At 55.0% G+C, this 24,092-nt stretch overlaps 1 protein-coding gene across 2 annotated transcripts; it reads left to right on the plus strand.

The window, feature by feature from the left end:
- Positions 1–482: 482 nt before the first annotated feature.
- On the plus strand, positions 483–21,911 carry ITGB3 (integrin subunit beta 3). Of its 2 annotated transcripts, XM_010413872.4 has the most exons (15): positions 485–845; positions 5,772–5,857; positions 10,004–10,196; positions 12,091–12,343; positions 13,057–13,219; positions 13,803–13,964; positions 14,118–14,213; positions 14,387–14,476; positions 14,852–14,986; positions 15,606–16,035; positions 18,207–18,429; positions 18,661–18,761; positions 18,883–19,002; positions 20,012–20,178; positions 20,950–21,911. In XM_010413872.4, exons 1-15 carry the CDS (start codon positions 788–790, stop codon positions 21,016–21,018), a joined length of 2,346 nt encoding a protein of 781 aa, XP_010412174.3. In that variant the 5' UTR covers positions 485–787; the 3' UTR covers positions 21,019–21,911. The 2 variants fall into 2 exon arrangements, with proteins under 2 accessions (XP_019135487.3, XP_010412174.3); XM_019279942.3 differs by lacking the exons at positions 20,012–20,178; positions 20,950–21,911 and adding an exon at positions 19,815–20,005 and having other exon boundaries at positions 483–845.
- The last annotated feature ends 2,181 nt before the right edge of the window (positions 21,912–24,092 follow it).

The raw sequence follows: 24,092 nt of genomic DNA on the forward strand, positions 1-24,092 counted from the left end.
GAGGTTTCTAAAACCCTTTCAAGAGACACCCACAGGCAGTTCCCATGTTTCAGTGGGCACAATCCCTATGCAGATCCCAATCCTGAGGGATCGGTTCCTGAGGACACAGAGGGGCAAAAACAATACAAGTGAGAAGAAAATCAGGTCCAAATTATGTGACCCCAAGCTGAGCTTCCCTCCCTTTGAGATGTCCGGGTTTATACCCAAACTGCTGGTTCCACCAGGTCCAGTTCCTGGCTGGGTCTCCCTCAGCCCCCAGCTCTGCTTTAGCAGGGATATTCCCTCTCTGGTGAGGGAGCTGAGAACCCACACTTTCATGTTAGTGTGTATTTGCTCTATTTCTCCTTAAATCCTTGAATCCAGCAGCTCAGACAGGGTTTAAAAACAGCTGCCTTTCAAGAGTTAATAAAAGGAAGGAGTGAGCCAGATTTTGTAAGGAATTAAAGCCAGGCGGAAGAGCCTATGGGAAAGAGCCTGTTACAAGCCCCTGGGCTGCAGGTCACCAGTGCTGAGGACTCTCTGCCAGGGTTTATTAGGTCCTTGTTTAAGCCAAGAGAGTGAAAACCTCCGAAGGAGCTGGCGGCAGAGCGGGCGGGGACACTCCGGACTGCGGAGTGACGAGGCAGCAGAGTTTCCTCTGGCCGCCCCACTCGCCATGTGTGTCATTCACCCAGCCCCATGATTCATCTCCTCGGCCGCTAAAAACCTCCAGCTATCCCAGAGCCGCTGCCCATCACTCGTGCTGGGGCTGGTCCAGGCAGTCCCCCCAGCCTGGGGCTCAGAGAAGATGGGACAACTCTCCGTGACACTCGGGATCCTCCTGCTCTGCGCTACGGGCAGCCGGGGTAGGTTTACTCGGTCGCTTCTGTCACTGCTTAAAGCCATTTAGTGAAGATGTTGCCTGTTATTTCTACGAATCCCAGGACTTTCTGCATTCCCAGAGTCTGTGATTTCACGGGAAAATCACTCGGAGGGGGAGCTGGCAGCCTGAACTGCAGCGTGTTCCCACATACAAAGCGCAGCTTAGGCTGGCTGAGCTTGGGCTGGGTCAGGGCCAGCAAGTTCTCAAGGATGTTACAGGGTCAAGACATACTTTGGTGGGTTATTCTTACTGGGTGTGGTGAGTTTATATTTCTACCTACTCTGTGTTTGGCTCTGGGTACTGGTTTGTAATGGAAGGACTGGGGTGTGCCTTGGGCTCCATCCTTTGGAAAAAGGCTCCATCCTTTTCCTATAGAAACAGAACATTCACTGGGAGAAATCACAGGTCAGGTAATCCCTCCCTGTGACCATGCGTTTTAGGGGGGGGCATTTATGTCAGCATTGCTGTCCTGTGTTATTTTTCTCATGTTATTTTGATGCTTTTCTTTAAGAAAACTGATTTCTGGCATCAGATGATCTTGGGACAAATGTAGTTTGTATTTTTGAAAAGTTTTCGCATGTCAGAAGTACAGAAAAGCCTGGAAAAGCATTATCTCCTCCCCAGGTGTGTTCCTAGTTCAAGTAAATCTTGAAACTGCACAATGGTGATTTATAAACTGATCACATTGTTTTCAAGGCCAGACTCAGGGGGTTTGGGGCAACATTGTTCTGTCTAAACAATGGTGAATTCCCAGGAACAGCCCGAGGCTCCGATCTGCTGCCGGATGGAGCTGTCATCAGTACAGGACATGGGATAACCCCTGGAAGAGTTTGAGTTCCTAGAGCTGCAGTTTGGGGCTGTGCAGGTGATATCTCTGGTGCCTGTGCTCAGTTTGGGGCATCCCATTCCCAGGAAGATGCTGGCAGGAAGGGAGAGGCTCGAGAGAAGAAACGCCCCCAGAATGGTAGGGTGGGGATCAGCCAAGAAAGCCCAGATCCTTATCACTGAGTCAAGCAGAAAGGCCGGAGAGGATGTGGTTTGTACCTTTATCAAGCTTCCTCAAATGTTTTTATCAGGTTTTCTCTGTGCTCATTCTTGCTTAAATTGGCAGAGGGGAAAACGAAGTGTGTGGGTGCTCCTGCACTACACAGAGGTTACTCTGAGTGCAGACTGGGACTGAGTAATTTTCTCCAGTCAGGACAGGGTGATGCTGAGCCACAGACGTCTGGGGTGTTTCAAGTGCATTACTTCTCTAAATTCAATCCCAGGTTGGACGGGGCTTGGAGCAGCCTGGGATAGTGGAAGATGTCCCTGCCCATGGCAAGGGGTGGCACCGGGTGGGCTTTAATGTCACTTCCAACCCAAACCAGGCTGGGATTCCCTGCTTTCACCTCTCTCAGGGCCACAGCACTGCCCAGCCCCAGCTGGGTGGTTCCCATCATTCTGCACAGTTTGTCTCCCATTTCCCTATATTTCAGGATTGCTTTTTTTCAAAAGCTGGAGTCTTTAGGATCAGCTCATTGTGTGAGAGCAGCTGCTAACATAGTTTAAAAATGCAGGTTTTGTACTTGGGTTTATTAGTTTTTATGGCTGGGAAAATAAGCTCCAAAGAAAAAAAAAAAAAAAAAAGGTCACTTAAAAAATACAGAATTTGTTAGTATAGACTGTACTGGAACTGTGTTAACCTGCTCACAGCCAGGCAGTGTCCGAGTCTGGGAAGGACTGCCCAGCACTCACAGGGCCAAAACCTGAGGGGATTCCAGCTGCAGCATCCTCCCTATCTTTCACATCCTCCACCTCCTCCACATCCTCTACTTTCCCCATCTGTGCTTTTGTTCTGACATCCTCGCAAGGTCCCTGCTCCCACAAAACCCTCCCAATGCTGCATCCCTGCATCCAGCCATGCAATCAGTGCTGGGAATGCCAAAAAAGGGACATTTCCCTATGGTGGGGGGTGTAGTTGCCTGCTCACAGCAGGACCAGCCTGTTTGGATGGTCATAACTGCCCAGGCCCTGCTCCATCCAGCCCCATAGAAATGCAGCCACAAATGGCCCTGAACAGTGCTGGAGACTGGTTCCAGGGAAGGGAAGGGCCCTCCATCCCCAGGAATGTGTCTTTGTCATGGAGTGATGGACACCATGGGGGCCACCAGGCTGTGTGAGTCTGGGGGCAGATACAGGCCTCCAGGGACTCCCCAGGCAAAGCCACAAGCAATGGCACGGTGCCATGATGGGACATCAGACCCCAAAGCAGCCTTGGGAATGGCAGCATCCCTCCCACAGGGACTTGCCAGCTGCAGCCCCACCTGAGCCTATGTGCAGCTCTGCCTGGGTCTGTGGCCTTCATTCCAAAATCCACCAGAAAACTGGATTTACATCCCCAGCGAAGAGGGGGGACACCAGATAAATGATCCCTGGGCTTTCGGGTGGCAGCAGAAGGAGAGGAAAGGAAACCACCAGGGTCCAGGGGCTGCACACAGGCAGGAGGTAATTTGTAGCAAATGGTGAGGAGCAGGTGAATTCAGAGGGACAGTCCTGGGGCTCCTTAGCCCCAAGCTCAGATTTCATGGCATGAGGAGGCATCCGGCAGACGTGACCCTGGAATCCTCCACATGGAGTTTCAGCGGAACCTGGTGTCACTGAGACCAGCTTAACACTGCACAGGGGAAACTGAGGCAGGGAGTGGCTGAGGGACTGGGTCAAAACAGGGAAACCTGTTTGAGGCAGGATTTGGACTGGTGTGTCTCATGTCCCAGAGCCCTCGTGGAGCTCTTGTCAGCTCTGCCCTTCCCCAGCAAGGTGGGTGCTGGGGCAGAGCCAGGTGACTAAACCAGCTAAAACCCACCATGAGGGGACAAACCCCACCCTGGCATTGAACAGGAGCCTGGACCAGGAGTGTTGCTGGTGGCACTCGGTGCTATAACTCTGCCCGAGCCACCACAGCCGTGAGCCAGCAGCTGGACATGGCCACTACATGAGGAACGTGAGAGTAGAAAGCAGGGAAACCCCTGGCATGTGGCAGCTCTCCCGATCCCTGAGTGAGGGGCCACCATCCTGGTCCAGGTATCAAAGCACCACGGCTCCCCAGGGACCTGCAGGCTTGGAAGCTGTTTCCATGTTCAGGCAAGTGGCCCTGGGTTTGGCAGCTCTGAGCATTTAATCCGGAGCACCTGCCAGGACTGTCCCTGTCCCTGAGGGCTGTCTGGGCAGTGCCTCCTTCCTGGAGGGCTGAGCTGGCTCCCAGCTGCACAGCACAGCACAAATCCATGGCACGTGCCACGGCTGTGGCCACCGGCATTTGGCAGGGCAGGAGGAATTTCACTCCCGCGGTCCGGCTGAAGGACACAGCAGGAGCCGGTGTGAGACATGGGAGGTGGTGTTGGCAGAGTTGTTTTCAGAGAGCTCTTTGCCTCCCCTCTTCCCAGCCCGGTCCACCCAAGATCAGTATTGCTGCTGGCACATTGCTGAGGTGCAGGAAGCACAGGAGACCAACCTGTCACTCTTTTGGGCAATGTTACATTTAAAATCACCCGGAGCCAGGTATTTCAGGGTATGATGAGAGCTCTGGGTGTGGGTGCCACCCCAAAGCTGGTGCTAAGCTGGCTCAGCCTTTAGTTTCGTTTCGGACAAGTGGGAACTGCAGGTGTCAGAGGTGCCATGGGGACACCCTGGGGCATATCCCCAAGCAGCCACTGGCCCTTGGGACACCCACAGCCTGTGACACCACCCTTGAATAGACAAACACGCAGACACACACTCACACAGGTGTTAACACGTGTGCACACTCACTTCCTGGCTACATGCCACCAGGCAGGAGTGCACGGTGCTGTGGCTGTGGTTCTGCTCAAAGGTCTGATGGTGTTTCACCATTTCCTCTTTCTGCTTCGTGTTGCATTTCCTGTGGTTGTGGGACATGCTGGGACAGCTCTGGGCAGGGATGGGGGCACACAGGGCAGAGGGGAGGCCCTAGTGCCACCTGCTCCCTGCCGGCATCTCCCAGGCTCCCCAAGCTGCAGTGTGTCCCAACCAAGTGGGCACTTGGCTGCAGTTTGCTCTGCCTGGGGAATCCTAAAACTGCTGATATGCTTGTGCCCAGGAGGGAGGAAGAGCCAAGGGTGGCACCACAGCAGCCATGTCCCAGCCACTTGTCACATCAGCCGTTGGCAGCAGGAAGAGCAGGAACCGCAGGAACCAGTCTGGTCTGTGCCCGAGGAGCTCCTCCTGCCCCTGGGCCCCACAGGCATTTTGTGGACCTTTAATTCCCCCCATGGACTCACCGGCCTCTGACCTTCAGGACTGGTGCCAGAGTGTGTCTCCCAGAGTCCCCACGGCCACTGACAGAGCCCAACCTTTGCTTGGGACATTGGTGCCAACCACCACCAGCACATTTCTGGACTTGTGCCCTTTCCCTCCCCTCCTTTCCCCGGATTTGAAGCCAAGCCAAGACCAGCCACTGAGTTTAGTGTCTGCACAAGGTGACACCAACCGCCCTGAGTCGGGATGGTGGGAAGAGGCAGCCGGTCCCCGGCAGGGCTGTGGGTACCACCCTGCACCCCTGGGAATTCACCCCTTCCCCTCCTGCTGCCCCAAAGTGTCTGCAGGGAGGCACAAGGGTAGATGCACCCTCTGCCAGCAGTGGGGGCTTCGCTCCAACACCCATGTGATGCTGCAGGGCTGAGAGGACCCTTTGAGGAGCAGGCAGGTAGGGAATGATGCTCAGCCTTGGGCAGGATGAAGCCCAGCCCATATCAGGCTGGGGAGAGCACGGAGGCAACATCCAGGGTTTGTAGGTGGCAAAGGGGATAGAGAAGGGCCCTGGTGGGGCTCTGGCTGCTCAAGAAGCTGGTGGCTGAGCACACATGTGAGTTTGGGTTCTGTGGGCTGTAATCGCTCTGTTTTGCTGTTTCAGGGGGCAACATCTGCACCACCCGTGGGGTGAACTCCTGCAAGCAGTGCCTGGCTGTCAGTCCCCTCTGCACCTGGTGCTCTGCTGAGGTAAGAGCTGGGGGCCAAGCAGGGCTGAAGCACATCCCTGAGAAGGGCAGGGGATGTAAAGGAAGGGAAGAACCTTTGGGATGAGTCCAGGTCACAGCCACAAGCTCAGTCTCCATCTGTTCCCACCGTATCTAAACACATTCCTTGGTGGCACCTGGCTCAGACCTCAGCTCAAGGCACTTGGTCAGTGGGCACTGCTGCTGCCCTGCTCCAGAAATATGCCCCTTATCTGGGTGTGTTGGTGGGAGCTACACTGAGCTGGATGGGAAACAGTAGTGTTTCCACTAGGGATTCACTTTATCTTTCAAATAATGTACATTTAAAAACTTAGTTTACTTTTGGTTTGCTTTTTGGAAACCTGTTGTAAAGCTCTGGCTGAACGAGCCTAATTCCTGGAAGGGCTGAAAAGGGAAGGGGGCCTGGAAGGCCTGGAAGGAGGAACTGAAAATACTCATTAGAAGTTAAGGCCTGGGTTTAAAAGCCTTTTTTCATTAGAAATAAGGGGAGAAGAAGGCAAGGTGCTGAAGTGGACGTGAGTGCTGAGCTGTGGCTCTCAAATCACCCTGTTTGGGTAGGTGAGAGCCAAGCAGATCTGCCACATTCCCCTCCAAAAATGCTGCCCTGGAGGTTAATCCATTGGGTAAGAGGAGGGAGTTTCCCAAGGGGATGAGAAAGGAGTGCCAGGGCAGAGCCAGGGGAGGTGAGGCTGGGATGGGGAGAGGTGATGAAACCTTCTTCAAGGCTTTCCTTGCTTTCTCCTTCTCTATCCTTGAAGTCCCACTTCTATCAGCTACAACTGTGCCCACAGTGCCCACTGGGACTTGGAAATGACCTGGGAAAAGTGATCCAAGCTGGAAAATGCGCTGTTGGATCATGCCAGCATGGTCTGATGCTTTGGGATCAATGCATACCCGGAGGGGAGGCCTCTGGCTTGCTGTGCCTGTCAGATCTGACTCTTGGCTTGTGGTGTGAATAAAGACGTTTGCGCCCGTCTTATCTCCCGCAAGGAGTGGCTGAACCGTGCAGCTTGATAAGGCGCCTGGCTTCCCTCTCCATCCCCTCTCGGGGTGGGGATGGTGCTGGGCTGGGCTCCTCCTTCCCAGCCACCGATCCTGGGCTGCGCTGGTGGCTTGACACTGCAGTGGAAGCCGTGATGGGCTTTTTTTCCTCCAGATCAGCAAAGGTTTCCAAAAAAGGAAATCTTTCCAGTGCTGCTCCGAGCTGTGCTCCCGGGCAGACACGGCAAGAGCGAGGGAGCCGTCCTGCTGCCAGAGCCGGCCCCCGGAGAGCCCGGCTGTGCGCTCTGCTCAGCAACTCTGCCTCCAACATCTGGACCACATTGTCTCAATTTAGCAAATGAGGTTTTTTTTCTGTGGGTTTGTTTAATTTCCCTGGAGTGGGGGAGGTCTCTGATACTGCACACCCCCCCCCCCCCAATCCCCGTTTTTAAAGGGACAGTGCCCATATTTGTGCTCCTTCAGCTCCCACTACAGCCCTTTTCCGCTCACGCTGCCTTCCCAAGGAGCCTGGGGTGATGAGTTATTCCTGCTCCATCCTGGTTTGGGATTGGAGAAGGATTTCGTTGTGGTTTCTTGTGATCACTGACCCCCCCCCCCCCCCCCGGAGCACTGATGCAGAGGAGAGTTGAGTTTTATTTATTTTTCAGAAACCTTGACCACTCTTAGCAACAAACAGATGTTCTCATCTGCTTTTTTAGAAAAAGCCAGCCAAGCTGTAACACAGATATGTATCTCTAAATTCCCTTTGGAAATCGTTGTGACAGATCTTCCAGGGTCTCACCCACCCAAAATGTCACCCACCCACTCTTGGAGGCCACACTGGACCAGATTTGGATTTTAGAGAAGCTGCTGGAAGGTTTTAGCTTAATTTGTGGAGGTATCTGTGCTCTGAGCACTCCCAGGAGCTCTCCTGCAGAGAAGGTGATGCTGCACCGAGATGAAAACAGAGGTGCCCTGGGGAATATGCAAATTCCCTCGGGCTCCCACCCTGGGAGCTCAGGGATGGAACTGGCCCTGACAGAGCCCTGCCTGACCCTGCCCTCACTAATCAGCTCTGGAGGCAGCAATTGGGATAAAATCATCAGGTTTCCCATTCTGAAGGGAGCATGAGCAGATGTCCACTCTGCAGTGGGACAGAGGGCAGGGAGAGCATCTCTGGGAAGGGCTGTGGGATGGCTGGGATAGAGAGGGGGCACACGTCTCCCCACACCTCCGTGTAGGGAGCTGATGCCATCAGGGCTGTGCTGACAGGGAATGGTTTTCTCATGCATGAAATCCCTGTGCTGTGAGTTTGTCATCAGCAAGCTTGGGCTGCCTCTGAGTCCCTCCTAACTAGGGCTGTGCCCCAGGTGTTGAGTCTGCAAAGTGGCAGAGCCTGGGCTCAGAAACAGACTAGGGGCTGCCAGGGCCTCGTATCCAAATGTCACACTTTTGTGGTAGTTTTTGTTGTTGGGGAGGCTCCTGTGAGTCGGTCACTATATTTAGGGCTCCAGAGAAAGGGGAAGGATGCAGCCCCGGGGTTAAACAGCTTCTCCATGGAAATCTCACAGCAGGAGTGATGCTGCTAATCCCATAAGGCGCCATCAGGCCTCTGAGGTCCTGGGAGCTCCCTAGGATCTCCAGGTGTCACCAAGCACCATGGTTAAAACCCACCTGCCCAGCTTGCTTTTCACCCACATATTTTTCCAGTGATTTCCCTGACTGGGACAGGAATATACATGATGATTGATGGGATCTGGAGTGAACCAGCCACCCCTTCCCGCAGCAGGGAGCCCCGTGGAGTGAGCTTGTGGGTGGTGGGTGTGAGGGAGCTAATTTGGAGGGATGACTCGTCGTCCTCTCTGTCAGAACACTGTCCAGGCAGGGGCAGGGCCTGTTGATGTATTTTTTGGCTATTGCTTGGCCACTGTCTCCAGAGGGCCGTGGGCCAGCCAGGGCCTCCTGACACCATTTGTGTTTTTCTACTCATTTGCATAAAACATACAAATTCATCCCTGAGTTCAACCAGCCTGAACCCAGGGCAGTTGATATCCTGCATGGGAATCTCTCCAGTGCTGGAAGGCTCAGCATTGGATTCCAGCATCCCAGGAGCAGGGAGGACACTGGACCAGCCCCACCAGGACTTCTGCCACCTCCCTTTGCTGCAGGAAGAGGCTGTGCTGGTCCTCTGCTGGAGGACTCCAATGTAGAAAGATTTGGGCTGGGGGAGGGAGATGCAGAATCCTTTTGGAGGGGAGGGTGGGTGCTGCCTGAGCAGGAACATGTGGCAGCAGATCGCAGCAGTGTTGGGCTGGGAGAGAAATTCTTCCCATATTTGTCTTCATAAGCAACCAAAGGAATATGAACCCTCCTGAATGTTCTGTGATAAGAATGAGGAGCCAGGAGCTTTCTAGGAAAGGAGGCACAGGGCTGGTGCTCACCATGACTCTACACTTGGTGCTTCCTGCCCCGGACAGGCTCTTCAAGGCTTCTCCCACAGCCCCACTGCCTTTGCACTCTTTCACTCCTTTTTTGGTGCTCCTTTCCCTGGTCAGCTCCATCCGTTAGGAAGCTGGAGAGCTGGAGATAGGTCTGATCCACTTCCTGACAGGAACTGAGCACTGCTCTGTGCAATGAGCTCAACCACAGAGCACATGCTCCTTGCTCACGGCGGGATTTCTAAGGGCCTGTGTTGGAAAAATGGGAGGGAAAGTTGATTTGTCTTTTGTCAAAGTAATAAATAATTTTAAAAGTCCCACACTGCCTCTACCCAGCTTGCCATGTTCACATCCTGCCGCACCCTCCTCTAGCCATCCCAGAGAGACAGGATTTCCTTTTAGTTCTGCCAAAACCCAAACCTAAGGCTCCGGCTGCCAGGAGTCAGGAGGAGGCTGGCAGGGATGTGTTATCCATCGTTCCTTGGCAAGGGCTGATGGGGTCCTGGTCTGAACCCCAGCAGGACTTGCTGATCCCAAATCCCCTCTGTCTGCTGCCTTCCTCAGGCAGAGACCATGTGCCCCAAGAAGCCTCTGATCCTGGTCTGGAGTTAGGTGTGATAAAGCAGGAGCTCTCCAGGGAAAAGGGAGGGGCCCTTCTCCTTCTCCCAGCGTAGTCCTGGGAGGCTCCTGACCGCATCCCTCCCCCGCAGGTCTGGGCTCAGTCGACCCCTCGCTGTGACCTACGTGCCAACCTCCTGCGCAGCGGCTGTGGGCAGGACCACATCGAGTCCCCCAGAAGCAGCGTCACCATCCTGGAGGACCGGCCCCTCAGCAACAAGGGCTCGGGGGGGTCCGCCACCACCCAGATGAGCCCCCAGAAAATACAGCTGAACCTGCGGCCAGGTAGGAGCCCCCAGACTGCTGCAGGAAGGGGAGGATGCAGTGGGAATAACCCAAAGGGCTCAGGCACTGAGTGAGCCGTCACTCTGCCTTGCTGGCCAAGGTGGTCTCGTGTCCTTCAGGGGCAAGGCCAGGCTGGCGGCTGCACAGAATCCTCCAGAACATCTCTGGTGGGAAGCTGTCTGTCACTGTGTTCGTTCTCTTGCCTCAGTCCTGAGGTATTTGAGGGGCAGGACAGGATGGGACTTCAACAACACGTGGGGTATTTATAAAGCCATTCACACCTGAGGTACTGCTGCTGTGCTCAGAATGCCTGGGTGGAAGTCAGCTCATATCTAACGAGCCGCAGAGCAGCTGGCAGGGTTGGGCTGCCACCAGATCCCTGTAATTTCCCAGGCTCTGCTCAGCCAGGCAGGCTGGAGCCAATTAACTGCTCTGGTCCTTTGCCAGCATCCAGGAGTTTCACGGATGCCAGGCAGGAGGCAAAACTATCGGGCACACAGCCTCTATGCACATCGCTGGGCATGGCCAGGAGGAGTCCTGCCCCGTTGGAAGGACAGCAGGCAGAGGTGTCCTCACGCAATGGGGACATGGAGCCACTAAGTGGCACTTAGGTTCTCTTCAGGTCTAAAAGTAGTTGTCAGAAGTCAGGTGAGTGTGCTGCTCTGAGTGCTGTAAATCCCTGTTCTTTGGAATAAAGAGGAGAGACCATCTCTGCCGAACCAAGAAGGTTTGGCATAAGCCATCTGCCTTGACTCAGGAACCAAGACCAAATCACAAAGGATATAAGCAGGACAGGTCACAGCTCATGTCCCACAAGCTCAGAATCCTCATGGTTTTAGCTCAATGAGGACAAACAGCTGTTCTCTGAGCACAAAGATGGGACCCCTGGCTCCACGGTCGGGTCCCAGCACAGCTGGAGAGGGGATGGAGCTTTTTGGGCTGTCATAAATTTTAAAACATTCTTCATCCTGAAAGAATGTGGCATGCAGATTTGGAGGGAAATGTGAAAACAATAATAATTTAAGCTCAGTTCAGGCCTTTTTTCTCAACGTTTGAGGTGTTCTGACAAGGCTGCAGCTGTGCCCTGGCTTATGTTTCAAAGAAACCATTTCAAAGATCAGAAAAAAGGACCCATGTCTCTTAAAAAGGTGGAAAGAAAAGGTCGACTCAAAGTGTTTTCAGCCCTTTTTTTTTAAGTGCAAAAGTCATCAAAACTGGGCTGTTTCCCAGAAGGCTCTTTCTAAGGAGGTTTTTGTTTCAATGGAAAATGTTTCACCAAAATCTTCTCAGAAGGGGCTGGGAGAGCCAAGAAGAGAGGAAAGTAATGGGGATGGGGGAGGGCACAGAAAATGGTCAGAGTCCTTGGAAGCTCAGAGAAGTCCAAAGCAGCCTTGCAGCACGCCTGGTGATCCCTGTAAGACCTGCTTGAGGGCTGAGGGTTTCCCTCACTCCATCCAGATGTTCCTGTAGGATATCTTGGGAGGTCAGCCCTGGAAAAGGAAGCTCTGCTCATGTCCTGGCACTGAGAGGTTAGGAGAACAGGAGCCATAATCCCCACCTGCCAGAGAATTCCAGAATGGTTTTTGGGTTGGAAGGGACCTTGAAGACGATGCAGTTCCATTCCCTGCCATGGGCAGGGACTCTTTCCACTATCCCAGGTTGCTCCAAGTTCAATCCAACTTGGCCTTGGACACTTCCAAGGGGTGCACAGCACATCTCCTGTGCAAGCACCTGATTAAGGGCTTTGCCCCTTTGTCTAAGGGTGATGTTCTCCTCCTAGAAGCTTTAACCATCCCTTTGGGCTGATGCTGACCTCTTCTCCCTAACCCTGTGGTGAGGCCCCCTGCCCCTTCCAGGAGAGGAGCTCTCACTCTACTGCCCTGTCACTTTGCAGATGACTCGCAGGTCTTTCATGTCCAAGTGCGTCAAGTGGAAGATTACCCCGTGGACATCTACTACCTGATGGACCTGTCCAACTCAATGAAAGACGACCTGAGGAACATCCAGAACCTGGGCACAAAGCTGGCCAGTGAGATGCGTAAGCTCACCAGCAACCTACGCATCGGCTTCGGGGCCTTTGTGGACAAACCCATTTCCCCCTACATGTACATATCTCCTCCAGAAGCCGTCAAGAACCCTTGCTATGAGTAAGTCCAGGTTGAGGGAGTCCTCTAAGGGCTAGAAGTTGATGGGACACCACCGGAATGTGGCTGGAAATCCACATCAGTTTCTGAAGACCTGCAGCCCATAGAAAGGACCTGTGTTTGAGAGCTTCTTGAAAGGTTGTCTCCCATGGGAAGGACAACAGGCTGGAGAAGGGAAAGTGTGAGGAGGAAGGAATGACAGAGGTGTTGGAACTGAATTCATCCCCCATTCCCTGTTCCCCTGTGCTCCTAGGAGGGGGGTAGGCAGAGAATTCAGGAGTGAAGTTGAGCCTGGGAAGAAAGGAGGGAAGTGGAGAAAGTGGGTGCATGATTCTGGACAGGGTTTAAACCTTGCTGCAACCTGTGTTCTGCTGGCACAGGGAAGAGGAGCAGATCTAATCCAGAAATATAATTATCACTGGAAAGCTCTTGAGGGAAAAATTTTGCATCATTTTTTCAAAAGAAATGTTGAGGCTGGAAGAAAATTACTCCTAAAAATCCCAGCAGGACTGAGGCTGGGAGCTGACCTGAGCCCAGCATCCCTAGAACATGAATTGTATTTAAAAGGTCCTTCACCGGACTCAGGCTCTTGGGGGGATTGGGTCCCTCCAGCATATCCTGGGCAGACCATGGGATGTGGGATGGCTGTAGGGCAGGGATGGGAACTGGAAGAGCCAGTGAGCCCTGAGCCCTGTTCCCCTGCTGTCCTCCTGCAGGATCGGGGAGACCTGCCTGCCCATGTTTGGGTACAAACACGTCCTGTCGCTCACGGATGAGGTGACTCGCTTCAACGAGGAGGTGCGGAAGCAGAATGTCTCCCGGAACCGCGACGCACCTGAGGGCGGCTTCGATGCCATCATCCAGGCCACCGTGTGTGATGTAAGGGGCAGGAAGGCCTGGCTGGGGTCAGGACAGGGTCATCAGGCTGGGCCAGGTGGGTTGGCAGGGACCAACCCACCCCTCCAGGATGTGATCACAAGCCTTGTTGAGCTGTTGTGTGACTCATTTCTGGAGAGGGTGAACATTCAAGTGAAACATTTCTAGCCCAATAGCCAAGGGAAGAGCAGGACTCTCATGGGATCATGGTAGGGGAGAAGAGTGGAGCAGGTGCTTGGGAACAATCCCATGTCAGCCCTACAGTGACCAGTCCAGAAGGGACAACACCGTCCTGTGCCTGCACCTTGTTTTTGCTGGAGGTGTTGCATCCCTGAGTCATTAGCCCCTTGATTAACACTCTAACCAATTAAAACTCATCTTCCACCTACAAGCATCCCATGCCCACCTTCCAGAGCCCACTCCCACAGCACTTCCCTGGGAGAGCAATTGCCTTGGTTCCCTGTGCAGAGGTTGGTCTCTAAGGCCAAGCCGTGACCCCCGGCACAAAGGCAGCAATGGGGTGCTGGCACACGGGGCTGCCCTCAGCATGTGCTGACACATGACTGGGAGCTGCCTTTCACTGCAGGAAAAAATTGGCTGGAGGAATGACGCTTCCCACCTGCTCGTCTTCACCACGGACGCCAAGACCCACATCGCGCTGGACGGGCGGCTGGCTGGCATCGTGCAGCCCAATGACGCCCAGTGCCACATCGACAAGGATAATTTCTACTCTGCCACCACCACGCTGGTAAAGCCTGACCCAGGCATGGGGCTGTGGGGCTCAGAGCTCCTGTTGGGTTCCCATGGGATGGGACAGGTGTTCCAGCCATGGTTGGAGAGCACGATGGGGACCAAGGTGGGGGCGTACATGTTCCTAGGCTATACCTCTCCTCTTCCCCAGGACTATCCCTCTCTGGGCCTGATGACTGAGAAACTCTCACAGAAGAACATCAACTTGATCTTTGCTGTGACGGATACAGTTGTTGGCCTCTACCAGGTACCAGCTGCTGTGCAGAGCCACCTTCCTCAGGGGCTGGTGGGCCATGGGTGGCTGGACATGGCTTGTTGGTCTCCTGTCCTATCAAAGCTCCCGTGTGCCTGGACGGGGTTTGGCCCAGCCATGGCACATTTACCCATCACAAACAGACCCTGTTTATGATATTCTCCCAGAACTACAGTGAGCTGATCCCAGGCACAACCGTGGGCACCTTGTCCAGAGACTCCAGCAATGTTCTGCAGCTCATAGTGGACTCCTATGGGGTGAGTGTGCAGTGTAATGGCCCCACAGCAGCCCTCTCCCTCCCAAAACAGCCACTGCTTCCCACTGCCAACAACCCCCACAGATTTGTGAGCTCCCCCCGCCCTGAGCATCCTCCCTGGACCAGCTGTGAGCATCTGCCTCCACCCATGTGTGCAGGCACCCCGGGGGTGTTCACCGCCTCTCCCTGACTATCTTGAAGACTTTTCCCTGTAGAGAATGACACAGCTGAGTCTTGAGAAAGACTCCGGGCACTTGGCTCCTTTCCCATGTGTGTGGGAGCATCACTGTGGTGCTGGGGGCAGGGGAGGACCCTCCCAGGGCTGAGCCCTGTCCAGCGTGTGCTGTGTCTTCATCACTCCTCTCTCCTCCCCTAGAAAATCCGCTCCAAAGTGGAGCTGGAGGTGCGTGACCTCCCTGAAGAGCTGTCCCTGGCCTTCAATGCCACGTGCCTCAACAACGAGGTCATCCCTGGGCTCAAGTCTTGCGTGGGGCTCAAGATCGGGGACACGGTGAGGATCCTGCTCGTGGGCTTGGCTTTTCTCCCCTCTACGTAGCAGCACTGCCAGGTCATCTGTTGCTCTGCACCAGCACCATCTGCTTGTCCCATGACCTCCCAGGTGACACAGACCCTGGAACCTCAGCACAAGAGAGAGAGGTCCAGCAGGGTGGGTGCAAGGAGGAAAATGCTTTTTTGAATCTGCTGGATGCAAACTCTGTGATCTCTCTAGCTCAGCCTGGGCTGCTGCCCACAGGGCATGGGAACCTGGAATCATTTGGGTTGGAAAAGCCCTCTAAGACCATCGAGTCCAACTACTAACTGATCTCTCACAGGTCCACCACTAAACCATGTCCCTAAGCACCATATCTACAGGTTTTTTGAATACTTCCAGGGACGGTGGTTCCACTGGGCAGCCTGTGCCAGTAACTGACAAACCTTTCAGTGAAGAAATTTTTCCTAATATTGAATCTAAAATTTCCCTGGTTGCTGTGGCAGGCACATTCTCTGGCCCACATTGTGCTGGGACAGCTTTGATAAGCTTTGATGAGCCCAAAGAGACCTGAGCTCCTTAAGCTGGGGCACGGACTGGAGCAGGTACTGACATCCAGACACACACCTTTGCCCTCCAGGTGAGCTTCAGCATTGAGGCCAAAGTGCGGGGCTGCCCCCAGGAGCAACAGAAATCCTTCACCATCAAACCCGTGGGCTTCAAGGACAGCCTGATGGTTCTGGTGAACTTCGACTGCGAGTGCTCCTGTGAGAGCCACGCCGAGGCCAATAGCCCGTCCTGCAGCCGCGGCAACGGCACGCTGGAGTGCGGCGTGTGCCGCTGTAACCCCGGGCGCCTGGGCTCGCACTGCGAGTGCTCGGAGGAGGAGTACAACCCCTCACAGCAGGACAACTGCAGCCCCCGGCCAGGCCAGCCCCTGTGCAGCCAGCGTGGCGAGTGCATCTGCGGGCAGTGCGTGTGCCACAGCAGCGACTTCGGGAAGGTGACGGGCAAGTACTGCGAGTGCGACGACTTCTCCTGCGTTCGCTTCAAGGGCCAGATGTGCTCGGGTGAGTTCTGGACTTGGCAGGGAGGCAGCTTGGGGCTGTTTAGGCTGCCTGAGATCATGGGCAAGGGAGACACCAGTCATTTTGGGACTTTTCCTGTGTATTGTCCCCACCTCTGGCTTGTTCAGCCATGGATTTCCACGGACCAGCCCAGGTCTGAAGTGATGCCACGGGAATTACTTCCTTTTTGGGCGCCGGTATCACCTCCTGTGCCTGAGAGCTGGGAGCGGGGATGAGCTAGAAGGTTAAAAAGAAGGCCTGGTAGGGCTGGTGGGGACCAGACAAAGCAGCTCTGGGGTGCACAGGCCAGGGACTTCGCTCGAACCACAGCTCAAATACATCAGAAGTACTGCTCTGCAGTACTCCCCAGGGTGGAGGGGGAGGGGAGGGGATGGGAGAGGTGGGTTTTATCCTCCACCCAGTTCTGGAAGACTTCCTGTTGGCAAAAGTGTTGGGGAAGTAAATCCTCCCTCCTCGCTGGCCTTACAGCATCTCCCCTCCTGAATATTCATCTCTTCCACGTGCTCCCAGACTCCCCCTCTCTCTCCAGTCCAGCTCCTCTCAGTACTGGGAAGAGAGGACCAGGTCCTTGGGTTCTCTGGTTCTCCTCCCACAGAAGAAGCCCTCTTGCAAAACTCCCATCCCAACAGCAGTTCCAAATGTCCTGATATGCCAGGGCCTCTTACCCACCAGGAACCTTCATTTAAGGTTCCTTCCACCCAGATCTCCAGTAAACACTGAAGGTCTGAGTGAATCGCAGTGCTCTGCCCATCTCCTGTAGTTAAGGGAAGTGAGAGAGGTGACATGAAACTGTGGCACATCCTCTCCAGGATCAGAGCACCCCAAAACTGATTCAAGGGGGGAATGGGAGAGGAGTAGCCACCCCCTTTCGTAGCCCCAGCCTCCCTCTGTAAGCCCAGGATAGGTAGCTGCTAACAGAGTGCCAGAAAAAGCCACCACTTTCCTGCTGAAATCCCAAAAATCCCCAGGAAAACATCCGTGGCCAAAGCTGATTCCACTCCACTGGAGCCCAGCCTGAGTGAGCTGAAACCTGGGGCCAGATGACACTCGATTCTTGCTCCCTGGTGTCCCCAAATGGAGTTTTTGGGGCCCCACCTGCCCCTCAGGCCAACTTCATGGCTCACACTGCCTCTGTGCTGCTCAGACTGATCCTTTGTCTTAACAGCCTGCTGATAATGGAGGTGGAAACGCTGGGTTTCCCCCACCCTGAGTAGTCAGTGTCCTCAAGGAGCCTGTGTCTGTTTGAACAAGGGCTGCAGGTCCCCAGGATGGGTGAAGGGCAATGATGAAGAGCTGCCCCCAGCCAGGGTGGGCTGTTAATTAACCTGAACTCTCTGACCCCGATGGCATCGATCCCATCCCACTGAGCCTCCCCAGCCTACCCATCTGTTTCCACGCCTTGTCACCCAGCCTGGCACTATTTTCCTGTGACTCAGCCCTAGTTCCTCATTAACGGGGTTACACATTTATTTCACATGCTGGTGCCTCCAAGGCCATGGCTGGGACGGTGCCCAGCCGATCCCCCGCCGGGAGCAGCATTCCCAACATGTTCCGCTGTGCTCAGGGCTTAGGACGGGTCAGTGCGTGCAGCTCCGCAGTGTTTCCACCACTTACTGTGTCTCATCTTTGAGCTGGAATCAAACCACAATCCAAATAGCTCCAGGCTTTGGCAGGATTTGAGCATGCCTGTCTGTCTGTCTGATTAAACCAGTCTCGGTGAGCATGCATTGGGCTTTTCCCAGCAGTCAGCTTTCCCTGCCTGGTCCAGGGCTGAGAAAGGAGTGAGACTTGGGAGCTTCGACCAGATGTCCTGACTCAATCTGAAATTCAAAGCCACAGCCAGAACTTGACTTTCTCAGAGACAGGTCTGATGGAGCATCTCCCATTGCTGCTGCTGGAGCTGGGGCAGCTCATCCTGAAATGTGGGAGTTTGTTCTTGCTTGAGTGGGATAAGAGGAGAGTTGGGGACATGGTGAAGGTGTGAGCTGCTCTGTGTCCCACCCCAAGGACAGTGCAAAGGAGTTGTCCTAGGTGGCTGGTCTGCCTTGCCGTGCCCACAGAGGGTGAACTGCCACTCTGGGTCATGGGCATCCATGTGGGGAATTGCTGACGGGATCTGTGGAGACACTTAGATGCCTTCTGGTTGTCCCCAGGCCACGGGCAGTGCAGCTGTGGGGACTGTCTGTGCGACTCAGACTGGACAGGCGACTACTGCAACTGCACCACACGCACTGACACCTGCATGTCCAGCAATGGGCTGGTGTGCAGTGGCCACGGCTCGTGTGTGTGCGGCCGCTGCGAGTGCACCCAGCCCGGCTCCTACGGAGACACCTGTGAGAAGTGCCCCACCTGCCCGGACGCCTGCACCATCAAAAAGTGAGAGAGAGCAGAGGGCTGGGACAGGTCATACCACATTGGGGGCTGGCAGAGAGCTTGGAAGGGTCATATCCCATCGTGGAGCTGGCAGCACTGGTGGCAGGAGCTCTCACTATCTGCAGCCTGGTAGGGTTGGGACTCTGGTGATTTCCACAACCTGAGACTGAAAGGTGTGACAGTTCCCTGAGGAGAGCATGGAGAAGCTCATGGTACCTCCCCCCTCTTCCACAGGGATTGCGTGGAGTGCAAGAAGTTTGAGCGGGGAAAGCTAGTGGAGCAGCAGTCCTGCAGCCGCGTGTGCCGTGACGAGATCGAGACGGTGCAGGAGCTGAGTAAGAGGAGACCCAACCCCTGCCCTAACACGTGGAAATCCAGGGGGTTGTGTATGCCACACGCTTTCCCTCTGTGTGTGCACCCCTCAGCATGGGGGCTCTGAGCCTCTCACTCTGGCAGGTGACAGGGGCAAGGATGCCGTGAACTGCACCTATAAGGACGAGAATGACTGTGTGATGAGGTTCCAGTACTACGAGGACTCCAGTGGCAAGTCCATTCTCTACATCATCGAGGAGCCTGGTAAGAGCCAGCTGCCACACTCAGGCTGGGGGCTGCAGAATGTGCTGTGCTGGATTTCTGTGCCGAACAGGGGGAATTTTGAGTGCTCTTTGTACCTCCCACTCCAGCCAGGCTCACAGGGCACCATGGCTGGGGACTGAGAGGGATTAAAGAACTTCTTTGTTCCCTGCTCAGTGCCACCACGGCCGTGATTTCCTGCCTCTCAAGTATCACGTTTCCAAAGTTATTTCACCCCTCACTGAGGCCAAGGATGGGGGTTCAACCTTCCCACTGCCCCGATCCTGTGTCTGACTTTGTGGGGGTGATTTTTCTTGGGAAGCAAATAGGAGGAGGCTCCCATCAGCAGCCCCGGGTTCTCCACTGACCTCAGCTGAGCCTGGGGCTGTGTGGCTGCAGATCCCTTGGAAGCAGGGCCATGAAGGCAGTCACCAGCTCTCACTGCAGCTGTCTGCCATGGGCAGGGTACAGCCCACACTCCCCAGCCCCACAGCCAGAGGGGAGAGAAGAGGCAGGCAAGGGCTGGAGTGGCCACACAGCCCTGGGCAGTGTGCAGGGGGAGCAGGAGCTGCAGAGGCTCACAGCGGATCTTGCTGCCCCCATTTGCCAACTCAGTGTTGACACATGGCCAGAGGGCGAGGCCGGGGTGGGGGGTCAAGTGGGCTGGTGGTTTGGGGCGAACTTCCACCAGCACAAGGATTTGGTCTCCGCTGTCATCCCCCACTGTGGGTGGGACCTGTGATGCCCCTGATCTGGCTCCAGGCTTGGGTGCAGACCCCCACCCTACAGACACGTGCTCAAGTATTTTGGCACAGGTGCCCCATGGATGGGATCCTCCTTCACAGAGCCTGCTGTGCTCTGGGTGGAGGCTCCTGCTTGCTGGCAGAGGAGGATGATGCTCTCCTGAGACCAAAGGAGCTCCATGTGCCCATGGCCAGGTAGCCCCAGAGCTGCTGTTAGTTGCCCTGGGGGTGCTGAGCCCCCCTCAGCCCTGCCCTCCTCTCTGCTCCAGACTGTCCAAAGGGGCCAGACGTCCTGGTGGTCCTGCTCTCAGTGACAGGTGCCATCCTGCTCATCGGCCTCGCTGCCCTGCTCATCTGGAAGCTCCTCATCACCATCCACGACCGCCGTGAATTCGCCCGTTTCGAGGAGGAGAAGGCCAGGGCCAAGTGGGACACGGTGAGGAACAGTGGGTTGGGTGTGCTGGGCAGGAGCCCCAAAACCCCACAGCCCCTGGCTTGAGGGATCCAGGTCCCAGTGTTCCCAGCATGAGAGCCCAGCTGCTTTCTGTGGTCCCATGACATGGTCCTTAAGGACCAGCTTGTCCCATTCCTCTCTAAAGCCTGAGACAGAGCCCCAGGCAGGACTCAAGATGACACTGCCAGCCAGGACACCCCTTCCTGGAGCCCGCTGTGGTCCCAGGGGTGCACAGGTGATAGGAAATGTCCTAGATGATTTTCCCACCTCCAGCATATCCCAAGCACTTGTCAGCAGCATGACCCCCTTACTCACTGCTCACATCAGTGTTTCCATCCCATGAGTAAGGCAGAAGGTCCCTCCTGCCACAGGGTGCTGGAAAGCACTGAAGAACCCAGAGCACAAGGGAGGGGGCTGGGACAGCACTGGTACCTCTCCCCCACCTCTCCTCCATCTCCCAACCCCCTACAAAGTGAAGGGATGGTGTGGGATGGGATGGGGAGTTCTTTCAAGAGGTCTCTCTCCTCCTGAGCTCCTGCTGCTTCTCCTTTCCTCCACAGCAGCTTTTCCCTATTCTCCCCCATGAAACCTTATGGGGAGCCATGAAACTGGCATCCAAAGCCTTGGGTGGAGAAAGGGATCCACCACTCCATGCTGAGACAGTGCCTCAGTTACCCTGGATGTTAAGTAGAAAAAATGCTGATGCTAAGCACAAAGTGATGATGCTCTTTTTCACCCTCCTCCTTCCTCCAGACCCACAACCCTTTATATAAAGAGGCCACATCTACCTTCACCAACATCACATACCGTGGGAACATGTAAGGATGCCACATCCAGCACTGGCCGTGGGATCAGCTGAGGATCCATGGGATCTCCTGGAACCCAGTTTACAGAAGAGCTTGTTTGTGTCCGCCTGTGTGAATGACTGCATGTAATTTAACAAGTCCCTGACTGCCTCCAACCCCTGTTGTCTGTCACCCCACTGTAACTGCAGGGACGTGCTTTCCATGGCAAACCTCGGTCCTTACCTCAGCGGGTCGCTCGCAGAGCCAGTGGCCCCCCATACACTGAACACAGAGAAATGGGATGATCTCTGTCAGTCTGCGAACTCTTCGGTGCTCATCGGGCCAAGGGCATTTCAGTAGCAGCTGCTTGAACCACATGCTGAGCTGTGCTCTCCTCCACAGCCTGTGCTGGTGAAGCTCTGCCCACTTGGAGTCTCCTTCTGCACTGGCCTCGGTCCCTCTGGGCACAGGGACCTTCTCCTTGGGGACAGGGCAGCTGCCAGCAGGCAGGAGCCATCGCTGGCTTTGGGGGTTCAGGACACTGCTCGAGCAGCCCAGCAGCTCCTTTCTTCTTGCAGCCATATGTCACTGGTGCTACTGTGACCCGGGGTGGTAAAAAGCTGTGCCCCACATGGCAGTGCCCTCCCTCACTCCCTCCAGTGCATTCACTTTATACCACCTGCCAACTCTGTGTAGCATCAGCTGTGCTGGTCCCAGCTGCAGCCTGGCTCAGCCCCTGTATTGGTGCTGAGTTCCTCCTGTCCACCTCCACTGTCCCCATGCCACAGCACACATGGTTGTGCAAGCAGCTGCTTCGGGAGGGTCATGACACCCGATATCCCTTGAGCCTGGCCACCCCTCTCCCCTTCCTCTGTTTTTTGGACTGTGTAACTGCACCACCCCTGGGCTTCTGTGTAGCTTGGGGTTCCCGAAGAGCAGGCAGGGCTCAGGCTATGTCCTGCTGCCTGGGCTGTGTGTCACCCGTGGAGGAAAACAAAGAGCTGTCCTAGGGGCAGTACTGGGCTGTAACAGTGCTGCTGCCTGGTCCCTGCCCTGCCAGAGCACAACGGCTCAATTCCCCTCCGTTGCTCCAAAAGCAGCAGTGACCTTGTTCCCAGCGTGGGGTTGGCCCCAATGGCCCCAGCAGCTGTTGACTGAGCTGGTGGTGGCCCTAAGTCCCTGTTCCCTGGCTGGCCTGTCCCCGCAGAGTGGGAGCAGGGGCAGGGGTTGGTGCTGGGTGGGATCTGGGGCTGAGCCCTGGAGGGGGGCCGGGGATGGATGGGTAGCACCAGAGTGTCAGTGATTCACATCACAAAAATAAAAATAATAATAAAAAAAGAAACCTCAAGACTACTAACAGTGCGAGTGTCCACAGCCTGTGCCCAGACTTCTGCCCTGAGGGCAGCCCCTGACACCCCAGCACAACTAGGGAAGCTGGTTTGAGATGAGATGGGTTGAGGGATGGCAGAACTGGGGCAAGCAGGGCTGTGGGCCTCCCACGGGGGTCTCTGCTCTGTTTCTGGTTCCCTCCTCAGGGTCAATAACAAGTTGGGGGGGGGCACAGGGTGGGCCAAAGCCCACTGCAGACTATGGTACTGGCAGCACCTCACTCCTTTGCAAGTGGAGTGAACCCCAGCACCCCACATCCTGTTTTCTTGGGTCTCTGACACCCCCTACACATCCCGGGGTACCAGGTGCCCCCAGCCCACAATGTATTCGGGCACCTGGGGCAGTGCTCGGTGTCCCCAGCTGTGCCAGGCAGGGCTCAGTGGGTGATTGCAGCACCCAGGCAGGATCTGGGCTTGGGCTGAGGTGGGCCCAGCTGGGTTTGGCCCCAGAGGAGCATTTTGTCTGCCGGTGAGCTGAGGAAGAGGGAAAGAGAAAGGCAAAGGCAGAGCCTGGCTGCAACATGAAGAAGCAGGATGAGGCCCCCAGGCTGCCTGGGGCTGCTTCTACTGGAGAAACCCCAACGATTCCACATACACCTTTTAGGCATGAGACTTCCATTTCCCAGGGAGCTGTGGGATGAGACGAGACCCCAGTTTATCCCAGTTCGCTGCCCCTAGGTGCCAGGGGACATGGCTATTTGCAGGATCAAGCCCATGACCACAAGGAGCAGCTGTTGGGAGTCTGGAGTAGTTTCTTCTCCCCAAAATCAAGGCAGTGTCGCTGTGCCGGCCGGAGTAGAGGAGAGTGAGCAGCCGGAGGTCCCTCCTGGGGCAGGGCGTGGACTTCGTGGTTGCTCTCAGCTCCCTGGGAGAAGCCATTTGGGAGCGGTAGTAGCTCCAACCCTGCGGAACGTGCCAATTCCGTGCTGCACGGAGGCTGTTGGAGCCCGGCACCACTAGATGGTGGTGTCTGTACGTGCTCGGCCCAAGCTTTCCACCTTCTGGGCTGCTTAATGATCATCTCCCGCATCGGACAGGGACATTTCCCCCACGGAGGTTTCCAGGGAGTGGGGACACCCTGAAACCCATCCCACAAACACAGCTCCTACAGCAACACTGAAGTCCACGATTATTTTTACTCCTACTTTAATTCCTGGAAGCGCTGAAGTGCTCTCTTTCCTTGGATGCCATCAACTCCTTTTGTAAACTGTTTTCTGCTAATAAACCCAAACAATGAGCAAAGCACTTCCGATGCAGACAGAAGATGATTTAAGGTGTGTTTCGTCTGATTCACAACCCAGAACTGGGTTTTCTAGGTCCCTAGGGAATTTTCTGCAATGAAGCACATCTCCCCATTCATTTCAGGGAAGCAGGTCAATGTTGGAGTGGTGAAGTCCCAACACTCTCAAGGGAAATCCACTTTCCAGAACAGAATCTCCAGGAGGTACTGAAGGACATGGCTGTGGATGGTGAGTACATTGGCATTTCGGGATAGTTCAGGATCTGGAGCATCTGCTGGGCAGAAAACTTAAGATTTGGAGAAGAAGAGAAGAAAGAGCTGGAATTAAAAACAAAAAGCCAAAATGCTGCATTTCCCTCAGCGCAAAATCACAGAATAATTGAGGTTGCTGTATTTTGGGCTGCCCTTCCTCAAACATATTTGCTGAGAGAATTGGCATTGTTCAGCCTGGAGAAAAGAAGCTTCAGAATGACCTAATCGTGG

Source organism: Corvus cornix, chromosome 27 (assembly GCF_000738735.6).
Source record: "Corvus cornix cornix isolate S_Up_H32 chromosome 27, ASM73873v5, whole genome shotgun sequence".
Taxonomy (NCBI): domain Eukaryota; kingdom Metazoa; phylum Chordata; class Aves; order Passeriformes; family Corvidae; genus Corvus; species Corvus cornix.